Raw genomic sequence first — 18,097 nt, 5'->3', positions numbered from 1 at the left:
AACTACATTTTCAGTCACAGGAAATTTTTGCAGTTTCTTGGCAACATGACAAGCTGTGCTGTGCGTCTGAAAAAGCAACGATGGAGAAGCTAAAACTATATATAGCTGCTATAACAAGTGATAACAGGAAGTAAATTCTTTCACAGATGTTACAATAAATTTGATGTAAATTATAAATCGATTAATAGAACATGGCTTTTAATAAGTTAAAAAAAAAAAAAGCACACAAGCCATGTAAATGATGGTGGAATAAGCAGAATAAAACACTTCACAAAACGCCTTTTTGGGCTTGCAGGTAAAAGCACTTTGCTTTCAGCTGCATCTTAGCACCTTCTTGTTGCATAGCCCATACTCTTTTGTGTGTATTATTTATTTTTACTTTCTTAACCTGAGTTTTCTAATTATTTGCAATAAGGGCAGAAAAATAAGTATAATCACAATCATTAACTGTTAACACTGCTTTATTTAGTTTAGACACCTAAAAAAATCCCTGATTGATTTTTTTTATTATTCGTTTTCCCTTTTAAATTAAATATTTTCATTCAGTGCTTTCAATAATTACTGGTCATATACAGTGCGTGAGAGTCAGGAACCAATGATATTTATTATTTATAACATGTTCTACACATTCACCTCAATCCCTATGCAGCCACTGTATCATGTTTTTGCAGATGATGTTCAACATATTCAGATTGACATTTGTTGAACATTTATTCTCCCCATGTCCAATATTGGATATGTTGAATAAATCATGGGACATATGACAGAAATAATCCCATCTAAGACCCATGTATTCAAAGAGCTTCCACTCATTATGTTTAAAAGCAGTAAAACACTCAGGCAGGATTTGTCTGAGACTTACACTGCAATGATTACGGACATCACACAGATTATACATGTGAACCTGACACTCAATCTTTAGTCACCATATGTGTTACAGTTTGCATAATAAAAGGAACAATTTCAGCTTACATCCCCTTACCACTCACATCTAAAATGCTATTATTGCTTTTAGTCTAAGCAGAGGAAATACACTGAACTTGTATTTGCAAACCATTTAAAAGGCTTGGTGTTATATTCCAATGTTTGGACAGCTTTTAAGCACAAATGTTGTCAGTGTTACTGTAGGGCAAGGTTTGTTTTTTCCCTCCTCACAAATAGCCTCTCTGCGCTGCTGAAAATAGAGGATCCATGAGCCACATACCTTTTCATTCAGAAGCAAAGAAACCAAAGTATGACCTTCAGCTTTGTATTCACATTTTACTACACAAATAAATCCACAAGGAGACATCTCACAAGAGTCTTTTTAACCAAGGCTGTCAAAAAAAAAAGACGACGCATCACAGAAAAATGAATAGTAGCTATTCAACATGGTCAAAAAAAGGAAAAGAATATGAAAAAGACTGGAAATGAGAATGAAAAACAAATGAACAAAGAAAAAAAAAAAAACACAAAAAAAAAGTGTTAGAACTGGAAGTTTTCATCAGCCATGTCAATCGCCCAGGCAAACTTCGCCCTGTGAGTCTTGTTGTAGATCTTCTCCACAGGAACGTCGTTCTTCTTACACCTGCGACAAACATTTCTCTAATCAGTACAGATGAAATATCCACACATGCAATTCTTAGAGACTAATCAACATCAAGCTATAACAAAACAGAGAGTAATTACATTACACTAATCAACATCTATGACTAGAACAGATGAGGTCTGGATCTCAGTTCTTATTCCAGCTTTATGTATTTTACTACATTTTACCACATAATATACTTAAAAACAAACAAGCATTGTTGAGTAAACCTGTGAGGCAAAGTCCTGCAAAGCTACAGCTTTCATTGTTCACAGTGGTTGCATACAATAACAAATTGAAGTCAATGCGAATAAAAAAGCAGCTAAAAAAGACATGAACTCGAAGGGGAAATACTGTCTTTATTGTTCCCTTATAATTTGCACCAGATGTGTCATAGTCACCAGAGTGCTGTCCCAAAAATCAGAGTAGACCTTCAGGGCTTCGCTGGAAAGCCAAGCGAGTCATGTGCACAATCCCTCATCAAATCATTAATTAATGATTTTTAAATAATAAATGAACAATTTCACTATCACCTTCATGATTTGCCAGTAACATAACTTGCTTGTGGTTGGTCACATCACATAATTTGCCAATTTTATCACCAAGTCACCTTCTGCTCCATGAAATATAAAATCTATATTATTTGAACACTGGAAAAAGACCTGTTAATGTTTTTCCTTTCTTCAAAAGTCCAATTGTGGTGATCCAGTGCCCACTCAGATTCCTGTGCTTGGCTGACAGAAATGGAACCTGAAGTAACCCATCTGCCTCAAGGCTCGGTGTATTGTTATCAGAGATGCTTTTCTGCTCACCATGTAGGCGACTGGTTAAAAAAAGTGGTTATTTAGTATCATAGCCTTTCATCGAGCTCGAACTAGTCCCCAGAACCCATTCTCCTCTAACCGGTCTCATTAACAAGGCATTTCAGCCTGCAGAACTGCTGCTCACTGGATTTTTTAAGACAGACTTGAGTATGAAAATCCCAGGAAGGCAGCAGCAGCTTCTAAAATAATAAAACTAGTGGGTCTTACACCAACAGACTGTCTGGGCAAATCCAGACGCTGTAAAACAAACGGCTTTGCTGACAGATGATTTAGCACACACTTATTATTATTGGTATTATATATTAGTCAATAGTTTTATTGGCATAGAAGTGAGACAAAATACCTTCCACTTCAGCTTTTCCCTCATCAGTCATTCTGAATGAAAATCACCATAGGCTGCCATTTCAGTCTTTACCACGATCAGCTGTCTGTGCCCTTGAACTTTTAGTTTTGTGGGTGTCATTAAATGCTAATGAGATGTGTTGGGTATGCGCTGTGTACTATATGAGTGATCAACATATTCACAGAAAATCAGGCTTTGTGCAACTTTTGTAAACCTTGCAGAAAATTTTTGTCCAGTTTGGCTTAAGCAAACATGAATACAACTTTATTAAAAGATAAATGAGCCTCAAATGTGTGCAGTGTCAGGGTGTCTTATTCTGCTGAAAGAGGCCACTGCCATCAGGGAAGTGTAAGCTGGTCTGCAATGATGCTTAGGTAGGAGTTAAAGTGATAGTCACATAAATAAAACCTCTTCCATAATGTATGCACATAAATGAATGATGATTTTATAGTCCTCAGTAATATACATCAGTCTGATGTCAGCTGCACCTCCTGGTTGCAAAATCTTATCAAAAGACTACAGTGAATTTCAACTGCGAGCCAAAAATTGTTTTCTAAAATGTCACATTTTGCTGTTGGGCGTCAGGTTCGGAAAAACATTCATAAACACCTTCATTTTTAGCACACACTATTGAATCAGACACCTTTTCCAGCCAACAGAGGACAGATGTAGTTACAGGAAGTTGAGGGGGGGTTAAAACTGAATCGTGGCACTCCAACTTTGCATTCACATCCTTTGCCAAGTAGCTAATTATCATACAAGTAAAGTCTGTTTGCTACTAGTGATTTAACACTTAGCTTGCTAGGTAGCGAACATCTAGGTGAGCTACAAAAACAATATGAATTAGACATTAAGAAAATAGCTAGCTTTCACTTAATAAATAGACCATGTTCTTACTGAGAAGTTGCCTATAACGGCTATGTTCAGCTTTCAAATGAGTTCAGAGCATCTCTGCCATCAGTACCATGGCATCATTGATGTTCTAATCATAAGATATAACATGCTCACAAGAGACTTGTATGCCTTCAGTTTGTCTCTAGTGTAAAGCCTTGGCTCTACTATGAAGTATGTAAATCTGTCTGGGCGTTGTCTGAATCATTTAGCCACTGTCAGGACACCAACACATAAGAATCTTTTAGAGTTACACCATATGAAAGAAAAGTGTTAGTTTAGCTGAATAGGCAGATAACATTTTACTTAATGTCACTCATTCATAAAGAAAATATTCAAATCGACTATACAGTATATAGCAGAATCAAATTGCTCGGCTACTTGAGACTTTTTGAAAACAGGCTGCGTATTAATCCATTTTTGTTTACAAACACTAAAGGCAATATTTTCATATTTTATCTAATATTTTAAAAAGGCAAAATTCACTTTACTGCAGCTTTCATTAAGCCACCCAGCAGCAGAAAATTGCATGCTGTAGTGTGGAAGTGTGAAATGTGGAACATGTTACCAGGCCACAGTGATGCGGGGGTCGAGGTAGTTGAGCTTGGAAGTGCCCAGAGCGATGACCTTGTTCTCCTCTCGGTCCGTCTCCTGCAGCTTGAGCTTCTTTAACTGTTCTGAAAGTCTCTTCAAAGCTTTTTCCTTTTTCTCCACCAGCCTAACAGAGAGCAGTGGAATGAGAGGGAGGCTTGTTTTCAGAGAAATAACATGCTTCAGGTACAATATGCAGATGAGCGTTGATGTACTGCTGTGTGTTCATGCTGCAGAGCGTTAGTGCCTTTTACTTAGTGTTTCCAGCTTTTACCGAGTTTAAGATTTATTTATACGCATTGATGTTTATTTTGTTTCTTTCTGCTGTATTATTACCATTATAGTTATACATGCTAGCAAAACGACAGATAACTCCACAAGGTCATACTGCAGTTTGTGAAATGATACAAATTTACAAATGAAAGTCACAATTAAAACCTGCTATTCTTTGCACAAATATCACTTCATTCTTTAAACAATCACAGCCACTGCAAGTCGGAATGGTTTCTCTTAACCAAAAATACGTCCAAAGGCTTTGTGTCAAACACAACATTCAACAGGCAAACCTTGAATCGACTCCAAAACACACACAAGAGCCAGTAAATACACAATGGTGCTAGTTTCAGTGTTGATTTCTTACTTCTTTGACTTCTCCGACGGTTGCTCCCTGTGATCTTTCTTTGCTTGCTTCAGCTCCATTTTAGCTTTCTCCACTTCCTCCTTTTTCTTTTTGATCTGTAGAAACACAAAAACACATCCACCTAAGCATCTTCACATGGATAGAGAAGGAGCAGAACACAAAGAATGCATTGACAGCCTACTACTGATATGCTGCCTATGGCCTAGTGTCTATTTACATAAAATCAGCTCTGATGTCTGTCCGACTGCTATCATCAATCAGCGTACCATATGTGTGGGAAAACCTGTCGGATGTCACTGTGGATGAATTCTGGCAAGCACTCAAAAATGCAAACAGGATATGACCAAAATACATTTTTGATGCCTGAGAAACCATACTTGTATTCAACCATAGCAGAGTGAAAACATGTTCTTTAAATAATTAATCTAATTTAGTCTATGTGCCTGCAAAGATCATATTTGGTAAAGAGCCAATTTAACAAAAGGCTACTTAAGGCGTCTAAAACATTGATGTGAAGTGTCGTTTTCACACACAGTGAATGTCAGACTTTGATCCAGTTGCTGGATAACTATCTGCTGTAGTGAAACAGACACCAGACAATTCACATCAGCTTGTAGTCAGATACCAGCTGTCAAAATACGACGTGATGACACATCGTGTGAGAAATCTGCAAATGCCGATTTTGTCCTTTTAGTATTTGAAAATATACTCCTGATCAAAAATGCCATATAATTATAAATAGTTTCATTTAAAACATTTGCCACAAGTCTTGCAGCACTAATGGTTCCATGTGAATGATTTGTCATCTGTTTTTCTTCTTTTTATAAACCATTCAGGTAAGCACACCAAGGTCATACAAAAAAAAAAGAAAAGAATAATCTCTTCTGGCTCGTTGCTGCAATAATTGTCCCAACACATGTAACACGGAGATAAATTAAGCATTTGCTCAAAGTAAGATTTTTTCGACGCCAAGATTCCTAAGGATATTTTTGCACAAACATGCTTAGTGTTGAATTTCCTTTTTTGTTGCCAAAAGCAATTAGCAGAAATAAATAAATAAAAGAAAAGACCTGAATTTCATCAACTTCTAGATTTTAATAAACCTGGCTTCTGTGTCAGTTTCAATGTCAGTCGCTTTCTTTGTGCCAATATAAGCTAGTTAACTAAACAACAATCAGTAAGAACATTAAGACAGTCCAGTACATCTTCCACACTGCTTACAATGAGCTGCAGTTCTGTCTCAAATCAGTAAAAAACAGGCCGGTCTGAACTGGACAAAGTAAAAGAAACCTGATCTTTAAAGGACAAGTTGATGACTTATACTGTAGCAGTCACAAAATCATTGCCTGATTTTGCCACACTGACATTGCCTCGCTTGCCAAACACTATAAATGTAGTTCATAATCAGCTCCTCATTTCAGCCTGTACACACATACAACAAATGAAGAGAAATTCAGGGTTATGAACAGTACCAAATCTGTTAAATGCTGTGACTAAGATGCTGCAGGTCCTCAATGCTAAGTATAGGACTAGTGTATGTGCTTGATTCAGACTCAAATGCTACAAGGACCTCAAATTAATGAGGAAGTTAATGATTAGAAAACCACATTACAGGAAAAACACTTGGCATGACATCTTAAATCTTGACGCTTTTTTATTTCAGAAACATACACATAACTAGTCTTTTCAAGATAAATTTTATAGGAGTAAAAAAAATGAACAGGAAATCTCAGTCTCACCTTCTCCTGAAGAGCCAGCATGGACTTCTCAAATGTTTTGGGTGCTGCCCTCTGGTGGTTACAAAGTATAGCCACAGCCCTGTTTGCTCGGTTATAAGCCAGTAGCTTTTCTTCCACGGTCATATTATCTGACCACACAGGACACATGCGTAAGGGTTTAAAAGCCATTATACATTAACCAAATTTATTTTATGTTCTATAAAATCAGAATAGATCTACACCAATGTATCTGCCATTAAGTCATCCACACATGTACACACACTCCTACCCAATAACCCACCCTTCACCTGCCCACAGACACACACACAGCCAGTGGCAGAAAATAAAAGGTCAATGTGACACCATGTCAACAAAATTACCTCTTGCTAAAACTATTAATAATATTTAATAAGAACTTGAGGCAGAAAGAGAAAGCTAATGTTTGTGCACTGCCCAATTTTCATAAAATCAGGTATTTTTCCCCATCAGAGTTGACACACAAAACTTTGTCCTGGTTACTCACTCCTAAGCTGTGATTGAAAGAAATAATTTTAGGCTTAAGTTGATTATTAATTAATCAATAATTCTTAATTAAGAATATGTAATAAAATAAATTAGGAATGATGCATGTGAATGCAATAAGATACATCAAATAAAATATACTACAATTCTTACTGTTTTATTTAACCTTCTGAATCTCTAAGTCTTCTGAAAGTAGTGACTAGTTGTGATCAAAAATAAAGAGAACACGTTAAAGCTGAATAATCACTCCAGTTTGTGCTCCTCTGTTTCTCTAGATTAGGCAGAACCTGAAAGCGTTTAACAACTTTACTGCAAAGCTGAATGCTTACAAAAAAGCTTTTTATAAAGGGAAGTAACTACATAAATATGTTATGCTGGGTTTGGAAAGTATTGTTTCATATGCAGAGTTTTTTTTAAATCAACATATTAAGTGGCCTTTGCAGATGGAACAATCAGAAGTTGGCAAAATACTTCAACACATTGAGATCAACAAAATACTCAATATTTACATAATTGTCCAACATACAGATGTAAGTTAGTTTTTGATTGCTAAAGGCTAGGACTATATTTTTTTAATTATGCAGTCAAGTTCCAGCCTTGGCTCAGTTTCTCCAGTCCACCTCACTGGAATTGAAGCATATGAAAAGCAAGAATCTGCGCCAGTATATTTGCTCCTACTGAAAGGTGTGCGTGTGTGTGTGCACGGACCTGTGGTGAGTTTATCCAGCTGTTCCTGCAGAGTGGTGGAAGCATTGAACGTTCGAAACACTTTGGCTGTCAGTCCAGGCATTGCTTCATTCAGCTTCTTATTGAGGTAGACGGTCTGCAATGAGGTGGACATGAAACTAATGCATTTATTTTATGTAATATGGTTCTTGATTGTGAACAGATCTCTACATAAATTATATGAAATGGATTATACCAAAAGTGAAGCATGAGGCTTACAGAAATTCTGTCAAACAAGTCATCTTCTGGATTCTTGTTTTCCATAAAAAGTTTCAAGTTTTTGAAAACCTGAAGACAAATATATGAATATGGTGAATATGGCAAAAAAAATCTTACTTCAGAACTTAGAACATTATAAAAATATTTTAAAAAAAATATGGTTTATTTAAAGCTTTAACAAGGAAAAAAAACAATCTACTTATTTCTATAAGCAGTGGAACTCTGCTGGTGTGCACACACACTCTCAGACCTAATTAAAAGGAGTTATATTTAAAGCATAAACGCACACATTTACAGTAGAACAGTGGTACTCACTTTTTTTTCAACAGGCACTTTGTTGTAGTAGCGAATAGAGTCCTTGCCCAGGAAATCAAACTCCACTACATAGTCCTGACCATCCTGATGCTGGTGGAGGGTAATGTGCTCTACACGCAGAGAGCAGCAACCTACAGTGTCTGCAGTATCATCGTCTTTCTCATTACCAGCCCTCAGAGCTAGCTACACACACACACAGTATTCTATTAAGATACTGCACGATATACAGTGGGGTTGTGTTTATCATTTTTAACACTGCACTATAAATGTTATCGATTTGATTGGTCCACGTTTAACATAATGCACAGCAATGAAGTAACTCACCTTGTCAATGAAGTATAAAGCGACACCTCGTTGTCTTTGTTTCATCTCCCGAGCAGTCCAGGCCATTCGGTACTCACGCCTGATAGCATCCACTCTCAGTTTCAGCTTACGGGCAGTTTCATACTTCTGCCAGTCCTTCTCACCCTGCACAGGGAAGACAACAGAATGCAGTACACATTAAAGTGATTATAATTATAGCTTCTTCTTTAGACGCACAGTCCACAAACTAACAAAATGACATAACGCTAAACCAATACTCTGTCTCTGATAACATGTCACTATAGAAACATTTTATAACATGCAGGTTTCACATACAGTACATACTGTATGACTGATCGCAATGTGTAAACAAACTGACAGGGACTGCATATTGTGTCTTACTGCATATTGTGCCTTACTGCATAAGGCCATTTTCACACTTCTTAAAATTCATTTAAAACTACATTGCAAACTGAATAGTGGGATTATACACCAATGTAAAAAGTAACAGAGGCACAAAGTTAAGCCAAAGTACAAATACAACTGTAAACCTCTCCTTTGTGCAATTTTGATTGCATAGTCAGAGAAATAAATAGGCAAAGGTATATATAGGTATACATTAGATATATAGATATTGAAATAAGATATTGCTCTTAATTTTATGCAGTATTAACCAAGTATTACTTATGGACCAACAGTTCTAATGTAGTACTTGGTTTGAACATATCTTTAACCCAACAGTGAGAAGCCATTTTCTCCATGTTGTATACTATAACATTCATAGCATCTTTACTTTCATTTAACTACAGAACTGTATACTGCTCTATGTACACGATTGTACGGTACTGTCCGTCATATTCCTTGTTATATTTTATGTAGCAGCATGGTCCTGGAGGAACATTGTTTCATTTCACTTTGTACTGCACCAGCTTTTTTTTGGTTAAAATGAACTGAAACTGAAATTGACAACAGGGCTTTACCAGGAAGCATTATGAAAAATTCAACCTATTTTAAAGGGACAGCTTAAGACACTTGATGCAAACCTCAAATCACTATTTAGATCCGCAAATATCCTTCTTTTACAGCCAGACATACTGAGATCTTGGTGCAAATGGCTTCAAAGTTACATAAAAACAGGGCAAGTGTAAATCCACATGTAGACAAAGCACACAGAAAACGATTGGGTAAAAATGACTAGAGGAAAAGGAGTAACTATGTGTAAGGCTTTACCTTCAGTTTGGAACTGGGGTTGAGCATGATGTACTTGATGTGTCCATGGATGTTCTCTACCCAGGATGCTAGCCATGTGACTGTATTATCATGCTGAACTCTCTTCCACCGATGGCCTGCAGGTGGCTCTGGGACCTTCACGTCTCTGACCAGGACAAAGATCATTAAGGATTTAAAAAACCACCAGGATCTACATAAGGATTTGCTCATGTTTCAGCGGTTCACAACTTTAAATGACTTGAAGCACCACCACGGACCAACATTTATTGGAAACTGAATAACAATTCAGAATAACTATAGACCTACTGGGGCCATATTACTGTGGTGTAATGTATCATGTAAAATTATAAACTGCTTATCTCTATCCTTAACCCCTATCCATCTAAGCTTTTACTTACTGGCTGCAGTTAATAATCACATCTTCAGGCTGGACACGTTTCTTCAGCTTGCCCATTTTAGGGTGTTCTCCTCGTCCTCTAAACAGCCCTGGAGGCTCCAGACGAAAATTACCTATTTTCTCCTTATGTCCATCCAGCAGACAGTAGCCATACTCCTCTGTTAGTTTATTGGCTTCCTCCTTTAAAACCTAGGTGCCAGAAATAATAATATATGAATGCCATATATTCAGATGCATAAAAGTGCAATAGCAAAGTTAACTACCTAATTCACTAGAACTAATATACAGTAAAGGGGGGGCTGTGGTAGCTCCGTGGTTAAGGTGTTACTGATCAGAAGGTCATGTGTTCGAACCCCAGGTCCACCAAGCTGCCACTGCTGGGCCCCCGTAAATGTAAATGTAAACGTCCCAAACAGAACCTGTTTTTCTTCTTTGGTCATGTTCTTCTTCTCTTCTGCCTTTTCCAAAAAGTATTTATGTATTTTGCTGAAGTCACACTTGGACAGCTTCTTGATTTGTTTCCCCTCATCTTCTGTCATTACCTATAGACAGAGCAGGACATACTAGCCTTATGAAGAAGCTGCTTCTGATGGCAAAACCAGAAAAAGTGAGGTTCTGAGGACAGCAGATAAATTGCATGCTTACCTCCCTCCAGTCAGTGAAGAAATTAGATTGAAAAGTCTCCTTGGCGGTGTACTCATGATCCAGCATCTTGGCATAGAAAGTTGCTACTTCTTCAGCAACCAGGCTAAGCTGCAAAGGCTTTCCTACAAAAAAGCAAAACAAAAACCATTACATTCAGCTTTGGACAAATGAAAAGTCTTCCATATATTATAGTAGAATAAACACTCACCATCATATAAAAATGGCACATTGCATGGTAAAGGTTCATATTCTGGTGGGAAGAGAGGCCCTTTATGCTCAAGACTTTTCCACTTCTGACCATCAGCATGCTTCCCTTCCTCCCACCTACACAACAGTCATGATTAAAATAACTTTTAAAAGCACTCAAAGCTTTTGTGGAAGTTGCTGAAAAAAATGGCAAAATATTATTGCAAATAGATAACCTTGGGAAAACCTGTCTGTGAGATGTCTAAGTGCATCAAAAACAGCGTGCAAAAATGACAGTTACCAGTTTATTAGACACATCAAACCTTACAATCACTGGAAATAAACCCTGCCTATAATGTATAAATGAATTCTGTGAGTTTTTATCCCACTATAAGAGCATCACTGACATGATATTTGTGTGAAACACTGAAGCATTATATCTTTGTTAAGAGAAAGATTTACAAAAAAATATTTAGTACTCAAAAGTATACAACCGCTTGGGGCTCCTACTGAGCAGTGTACAAATACCACAATGGAACAAGTCTGTAAACTAGTGAACCAGAGTTAATGCATCCAATGATAGACACTTAAGCACTTTTGTATGTTGCTCTGGATAAAGGTGTCTGCCAAATGATGTAAATGTGAATGAAAAAGAAACAAACAAGTAATCAATGAAAATAAAAAAAATAAATAATCAAAATTGAAAAAAGAAGAGAAAAAACATTTGAATAAAGCTCCGTCAACTTTGCAATATGTAACAATACATACGACAGTGATAGTGACATTTTATTTATTTATTTTACATATTTATTCCATTTATGAACTACACTTATGGACAAAAGTATCAGATTTCAATCGGATCGGGACCTAGCAGTGCAGTCTGCATTTACAAATATTTAGGAACCTTTAAGGCCAATTCTTTCAGATGAGCTTAGTGAAATCAAGTGCAGTACTGTGATAGGATGCCACCTGTACAATAAGTCATTTTGTGAAACTTCACCCTGCTAGATATCCAACAGTTAAACACGAGTCCTATTGCTGGAATCTGGAAACATTTAAAAATAGAAACAACTCAGATACAAAACAGAAGACCACAGACACAGAGTAGGGTTCTGAGGTTCATGGTGCGTAAAAGTCACCAACGCGCTGCTGATTTCAGAGCTGATAAATTTGGAACCAACACTGGCATTAATATCAACACAATTATTGTGCACCAGGCACTTCATGGTATCTGAATCTGTCCAGCAGTCCTATATGCCTTTCATATTTACAGACCTAATAGAGAAGGCTTGACAAAATGGTCATGAGAACAGATACAAGCTAAATGCACTAATTTTCAGGTGGACCGAAATAAGGACAAATATTTGACCTGCTTTTTCTTTCATAAAAACCCTAACAAAAGATTTTAAAAAATTATATTGTTTTGATTTTTTTGTCTACTCTGATAATGTTAGAACAGAAAAATGTGGAGCCAACATCCATGTGAGAATTAAAGCCACCGTAACCATGGCAACGACTTACGTATCTAGTTAACTCACCTTGGCACACGCACACATGCAGCAACACGAGCATGTTTTCTGATTGAGTGACACCCAAGAAACTTCACCGAAAAGCGAATCAGCAGAGTCAAAGCACCATAACACACTCGCATTCCAGTTTAAAAACAAAACAAAACAAAACACAATACAATACAGGACAACAACGTAAAGCCTAAAACTAAGTCAGAGCACTAAAACACACGCAAATCAATGACTGTGTCACATATGCTATAGTCCTGCCGGAAACGAGTGATGGTTTTGAGTTCCGCACAAAACAATAAGCATACGAATAATAGATTTGGTAACGTACTTAGTTTAATTTATCAAGTCACCCGAGGTCAGAGACCCATAAACTACATTACATGAAGCCCCTAAGTATCCATTCATTTCATAAACATAGGTTAATGTGTACAATAGTGTTTTTTTATTTATTAGAACTTTCAAAGTGAACACGTGTGGCCTGGATGTAAAACAACAACAAGAACAATAACAACAAGTACAGCGTTGTGATTCACACTGCTGTATTTTACTTTAAAAAAAAAAGTTTAATAGACCCCCCCTTTCAGAGCCACTGGTTTGGGTTACATGCTGAAAGGGTAATAAGAAAAATACCCAAATAAGAAATAAATATGTACTCTATCCTTAAGTGTTTATCATTCCATTCCTTACCATTTCCATTTACCAGCTTCATCTTCAGCCTTTTTTGCGTCTTTTTCTTTCTGGTCTTTCTTGCCCTTATTCTCTTCTCTCTTGGGCTTTTTATTTTTCTTTGGTTCATTATGTCCTGTGCTGTGAGAGCTCCTTTTTTTCTTCTGGCCTTGTGTTTTATCTTTTGTAGTATTGACAGTGCACTCTTTGTCCCTCTTCTTTTCAGCCTTGGATTTCTCTTTTCTCACCTCTAGATCATTCTCATCAGGCACACAGGCTTGTGTACAGCCAGAGATGGGATCAAAGATTTGCACTTCAACGTCTTCCTCTTTTAAAGCTGTCGGAGATGTGTGGCTGTTATCAGTCTGCTTCACTTTTGCCTGTTAATCAGTTTCATATGAACAGCATCACAAACTATGAATAATGAAATTCATATGATAATCTGATGCAATAACCTTTTTCTAATTACAGCAAATTAATCACCTAAAACAATTTGTTAAAGCACAGAAAAAATGTGCATCACTCTGAAAAAGACAGTATTAATTTTATTTTGCCAGATTTAAAATTATTTTATGAAATCACTTACATGAATTTTATTACAGTTGACATCAGTCGAACCGTTACTGTCTTTTTTCCAATCCTTTTCTGATCTGCAAAACAGAAAAGATCAGGCGCACACTATTTCACACCATTTAGTATTATGTAGCTATGTAATATTCATTGTTTCCTCACTGAATGAATGGATTGCTTCACACCTGTCAAGCCATAAATGTGTGGATACCTGACCAATCACACCCATATGTGCTTGCTGAATATCCCATTATAGATGTAACCTCCCTTTGCTATTACAATAACTTCTCATCTGGGAAGGTTTTACACTAGATTTAGGAGCATGGCTGTCACTCATTCAGTCACAAAAGGAGCATTTGTAAGGTCAGGTTGTGATGTGGGGTGAAGAGGATCTCAAATTCATCCCATAAGGGATCAGTGGGGTTGAGATCAGTTCTCTGTGCAGGATACTTGAGTTATTCCACATCAACCTTCACAAACCTGGCCAAAAAAGAGCTATTGTGCACAGATGCATTATCATACTAGAACAGGGCCCTTTAGCTCAAGTGAAGGGAGACTGTAATGCTACAGCATACAATGCCATTCTAGACAACAGTGTTTTTCCAATTTTGTGACAACAGGTCCACATATGGTGAAGATCACGTGTTCAAAACTTGTTTGGGTATAGATACGTTTGCTTAATTTGTAATTTGGTGTGTCCAATCTGCAAAGGGCCAGTGTGTGAGCAGGTTTTCATACCAATCAAGCGGGAACCATACCCGTTTCCACCGTCTAATCAGTTGAGCTTGGCTTTCAGAAGATTCAGGTGTGGCTTCTGCTTGGTTAGAATAAAAACCTGCCCCCACATTGGCCCTTTCTGGATAAGATTTGACACTTCAGTTCTAATTAATTGAGAACTATGGTATTTGTATGCAAATAAATGACATCAACTGTAAAGTCTTCAGTCAAATGGATTCAAAGTCATGCATGTAATCTACATGATCGTTCATGCATCGAGAAGCTACATAATCACCCCTGCATATTCACTCATGCTGTATTTCTCATATTTTAGAGACTGCTGAGTAAATTGATAAGTGTATTCACATTATATCTCATGTAAATTAAATACAAGTTATATTTTAAAATATTATTATTAATAAATTAGGTCCTATGAAATGACAATGTCCTTAATTGCACCTGCTTCTTCGAGGTTTAAGATCTTTGTCATCTGTAGTCTTGTGGTGATCCTTGTGACTGTGGCTGCTTTTATTGCCGTTATTGCTCAACTAGAAATAAATTAAGATAAACAATTATCATCAATTAGTCTAATACTATCCAAATCACAACTGTGTAGAGAAAAAAAACCCCAGAACAAAACAAAAACACATACCTTGCAGTTCTTAGCTTCCACAGGTAAAAAATCTCTAACAATACAGAGACAAATCAATATATAGTATAATATTTAGTCTTGCTAACAAGCTGCCAGCAAAACAGTAGTGCTGCATTTGAGTTTAATGATTATTAGATTATTGAGTTTAATGATTAATTAAATGCTGAAGTTACATTACTTTATAAATGCAAAGATTCATAAAATGTAAACCTCTAATAAACAGCTTTCAATTATATTTTTTAAATTAAAAAAATGACAAACATTATATCACAACATGTATTATGACAATCTATCACAATATGGAGAATGTACTGTCATATTACCCATCTTCAACAAAATAAAACATTTTTGAAAGGTTTTCAATACACTAACAATTCACATTCTTCTTTTTCTGTTCCTTGTGGTCGCATTATTTTCTCCAAGTTATTGTTTCCATCCGCTCTAAGAAAACAGATAATTCTTATTCATGATATGCTATAAATTGTCTAGCATTTATATTACTCACTATATATACTATTTTGAAATCATTTAAACAAACAGTTAATAAATAACTTACCTCTTTTCCAAGTCTTCATATGAATCCTATCAGAAACAAGCATATTGCTTACATAAAAGAAAGCTCAAAGAATATTGCAAAAGACCAGAAGAATGGTTACAGTGCGATCACATGGACAACCTTTCAAAAAAAAAAAAAAAAAAAAAAAAAAAAAAAGCTCATACCAACTTAATGGCCTCAGCTTCAGATCCACTGGTCACAGCATCAGACTTAAATTTTTTAGAGCTATATGAAGCACATATAGATAGATAGATAGAACATACATACATACATACATATTATATATATATATATATATATATATATATATATATACATACATATATATATATACATACATATATATACACATACATATATATATATATATATATATATATATATATATATATATATATATATATATATATATATATAAAAAAACACACACACACACACACACACCAGATATAGTATGAATACTGAGGTATGACTAACAATATGGATTCATTTATCTGGCCAAAGACCTCAAACAAACCTTGTGATCTTAGACTCCTGCAGAGGTTTGCGTCCAGATCCCGATTGCGAGTTCTGTGTGGATACAAAATTAAAAAAAAGCCTTGTTATACATGTGGGCTAATAGAAATTATGAACGTTCATGTCTAGCATACCTTTGCAGATGATCTTTGGTGTTTTCCATCTACTTCAAGTTTTTCCTTGGATCCTGATTTTGCTTTCTTCCTAACCCTGGCATTAAAAATTATTTATAACACATTTGGCAGAGAAAGGGGTCACAATTTCGGGTTTTAAATAGAATTTTGCCACATAATGATAAATAATGGAATAATAATGTCTAAATATTGCTTTTCTCTCTCATATACACATACATACACATATATATTAGGAACACCTGTACACAAAACCATTAACACAATTATCTAATCAGCCAGATGGTATGAAGTCTTTATCTGAATCCAACAGAAAACCTTTGTGATGTGGTAGAACAGGGATTTCCTGCATAAAAATGCACCAGAAAATCAGCAGGCACCTTGAAAATGTCAATACAGACCAGAATGTTTATAAAATTTTGTGAAATGTTGCTGGAAAGTGCTGAGTTGGTCAGTTCTGACGTTTGAAAAAGCATTGTAATGGGTTTGAATGGCAACCGGCTTGCTTTGTCAATCAGACATGGCAATCTTACCTGTAAGGAACTTTGGATAAAAACTGCTTCTAAACATAGATACTAATATTACAGGCTCTTTATCTGTACCTGTGGTCGCCTGTCTCAGCTGATCTCTTCTTGCTGTGTGAATGGCCTTCTCTGGCTCGGTCACCTTCCTCTTCCTCTGTCATGTTTCATCACTGAGTGACTTATCTCCCAATTCTTAAAAAAAGAGAAAAATAAACTAATTAATACTGACTGGATCCGCCAAGGACTAAAAGAAAAAACAGCAAACATTCACTGACAAAGTTTCTAAACTCATAACCTGCACTCATGAGAATAAAGCATAGTGAATATTTGTCAAACACTAGACTTTAAATTGAACTTATTCTAAAAATTAAAGCAAAATTTACAAGTTATCTGAAAACAGAGACCAGGATGAATCCCACGTTTTTTTATGAGCATCTAAAAAAGCTTGTCTAGGGTGTTAAAAAACCCAAACCTGACACTTCAACATACCAAGTTTGAGAAATCACCATCTACATATATTACACACTTCCCCCTAAAGAGATAAGCAGCGTAACTAAATTGGGTAAATAACACTCATATTTCGGGAATGAAGTGACGAAGGTAGTTTACCTTATTCACACCAAGTGCTCCTTGTCGCCAATTGCGCATGCGCGTTAGCCGTGCGAACTCTCAGATTATCACGCGGCGCAAAACTGCTAATTTATTCATCCGGTCACAGCAGTCGGAAACGTGACGCCCAATAAAGACAAGCAATGTTTCACTGACTAGGAAAGGTATTATTCTAAATGTCTTCGGGTTGTTCTGTAACAAGGAAAACCTACTAACCATTTAGTACACTTTTTTAAACAAGGTTACACGTTTCTCTTTATGAGGACCAACAAGATTAAACGTGTCTCATCGTTCACAGCTGGGACAATCTTTTCTAAAATGTTCCATGGTTTGACTTTTCATTCATCTTCAGTAACCAATTTACCCTGGTATGGTCCACTGTGAATCTGGAGTGCATCAAGAAAACCCAGTAGATTACAGGGCACCATGCGCACACACACACTCTCTGTCTCTCTCTCTCTCACACACACACACACACACACTCATACCTAGGAACAATTTAGCTGAATCAGTTCACTT

General features: G+C 36.3%; 1 protein-coding gene across 5 annotated transcripts; it reads right to left on the bottom strand.

Annotated features, from left to right (window-relative positions):
* Positions 1-1,235: 1,235 nt before the first annotated feature.
* On the bottom strand, positions 1,236-17,821 carry top1mt (DNA topoisomerase I mitochondrial). Of its 5 annotated transcripts, none has more exons than XM_027149882.2 (24): positions 17,579-17,821; positions 17,048-17,161; positions 16,449-16,524; positions 16,316-16,368; positions 15,963-16,023; positions 15,799-15,824; positions 15,615-15,683; positions 15,243-15,276; positions 15,050-15,138; positions 13,890-13,953; positions 13,325-13,683; positions 11,140-11,255; positions 10,932-11,053; positions 10,706-10,828; positions 10,288-10,475; positions 9,890-10,034; positions 8,681-8,824; positions 8,357-8,539; positions 8,042-8,110; positions 7,805-7,919; positions 6,596-6,723; positions 4,857-4,951; positions 4,194-4,343; positions 1,236-1,567 (listed from the first exon to the last, which is right to left on the bottom strand). In XM_027149882.2, exons 2-24 carry the CDS (start codon positions 17,128-17,130, stop codon positions 1,465-1,467), a joined length of 2,595 nt encoding a protein of 864 aa, XP_027005683.1. In that variant the 5' UTR covers positions 17,131-17,161; positions 17,579-17,821; the 3' UTR covers positions 1,236-1,464. The 5 variants fall into 5 exon arrangements, with proteins under 5 accessions (XP_027005683.1, XP_027005682.1, XP_047667373.1 ...); XM_027149881.2 differs by lacking the exon at positions 17,579-17,821 and adding an exon at positions 17,459-17,572; XM_047811417.1 differs by lacking the exon at positions 17,579-17,821 and adding an exon at positions 17,374-17,393.
* Positions 17,822-18,097: the final 276 nt, after the last annotated feature.

The sequence above is a fragment of the Tachysurus fulvidraco genome, chromosome 3, assembly GCF_022655615.1.
Source record: "Tachysurus fulvidraco isolate hzauxx_2018 chromosome 3, HZAU_PFXX_2.0, whole genome shotgun sequence".
In the NCBI taxonomy this organism is placed as follows: domain Eukaryota; kingdom Metazoa; phylum Chordata; class Actinopteri; order Siluriformes; family Bagridae; genus Tachysurus; species Tachysurus fulvidraco.
This window is presented reverse-complemented; position numbering and strand designations above follow the sequence as displayed.

Bases quoted from the DNA above. Each gene is read 5' to 3' on its own strand.
- top1mt (XM_027149882.2), bottom strand. From the start codon at position 17,130: ATGACAGAGGAAGAGGAAGGTGACCGAGCCAGAGAAGGCCATTCACAC. The intron at 13,684-13,889 runs GTAAGTGATTTC...ACTGATTAACAG, and splicing joins TCAACTGTAATAAAATTCAT to GCAAAAGTGAAGCAGACTGA. The intron at 8,540-8,680 runs GTGAGTTACTTC...GTGTGTGTGTAG, and splicing joins CTTTATACTTCATTGACAAG to CTAGCTCTGAGGGCTGGTAA.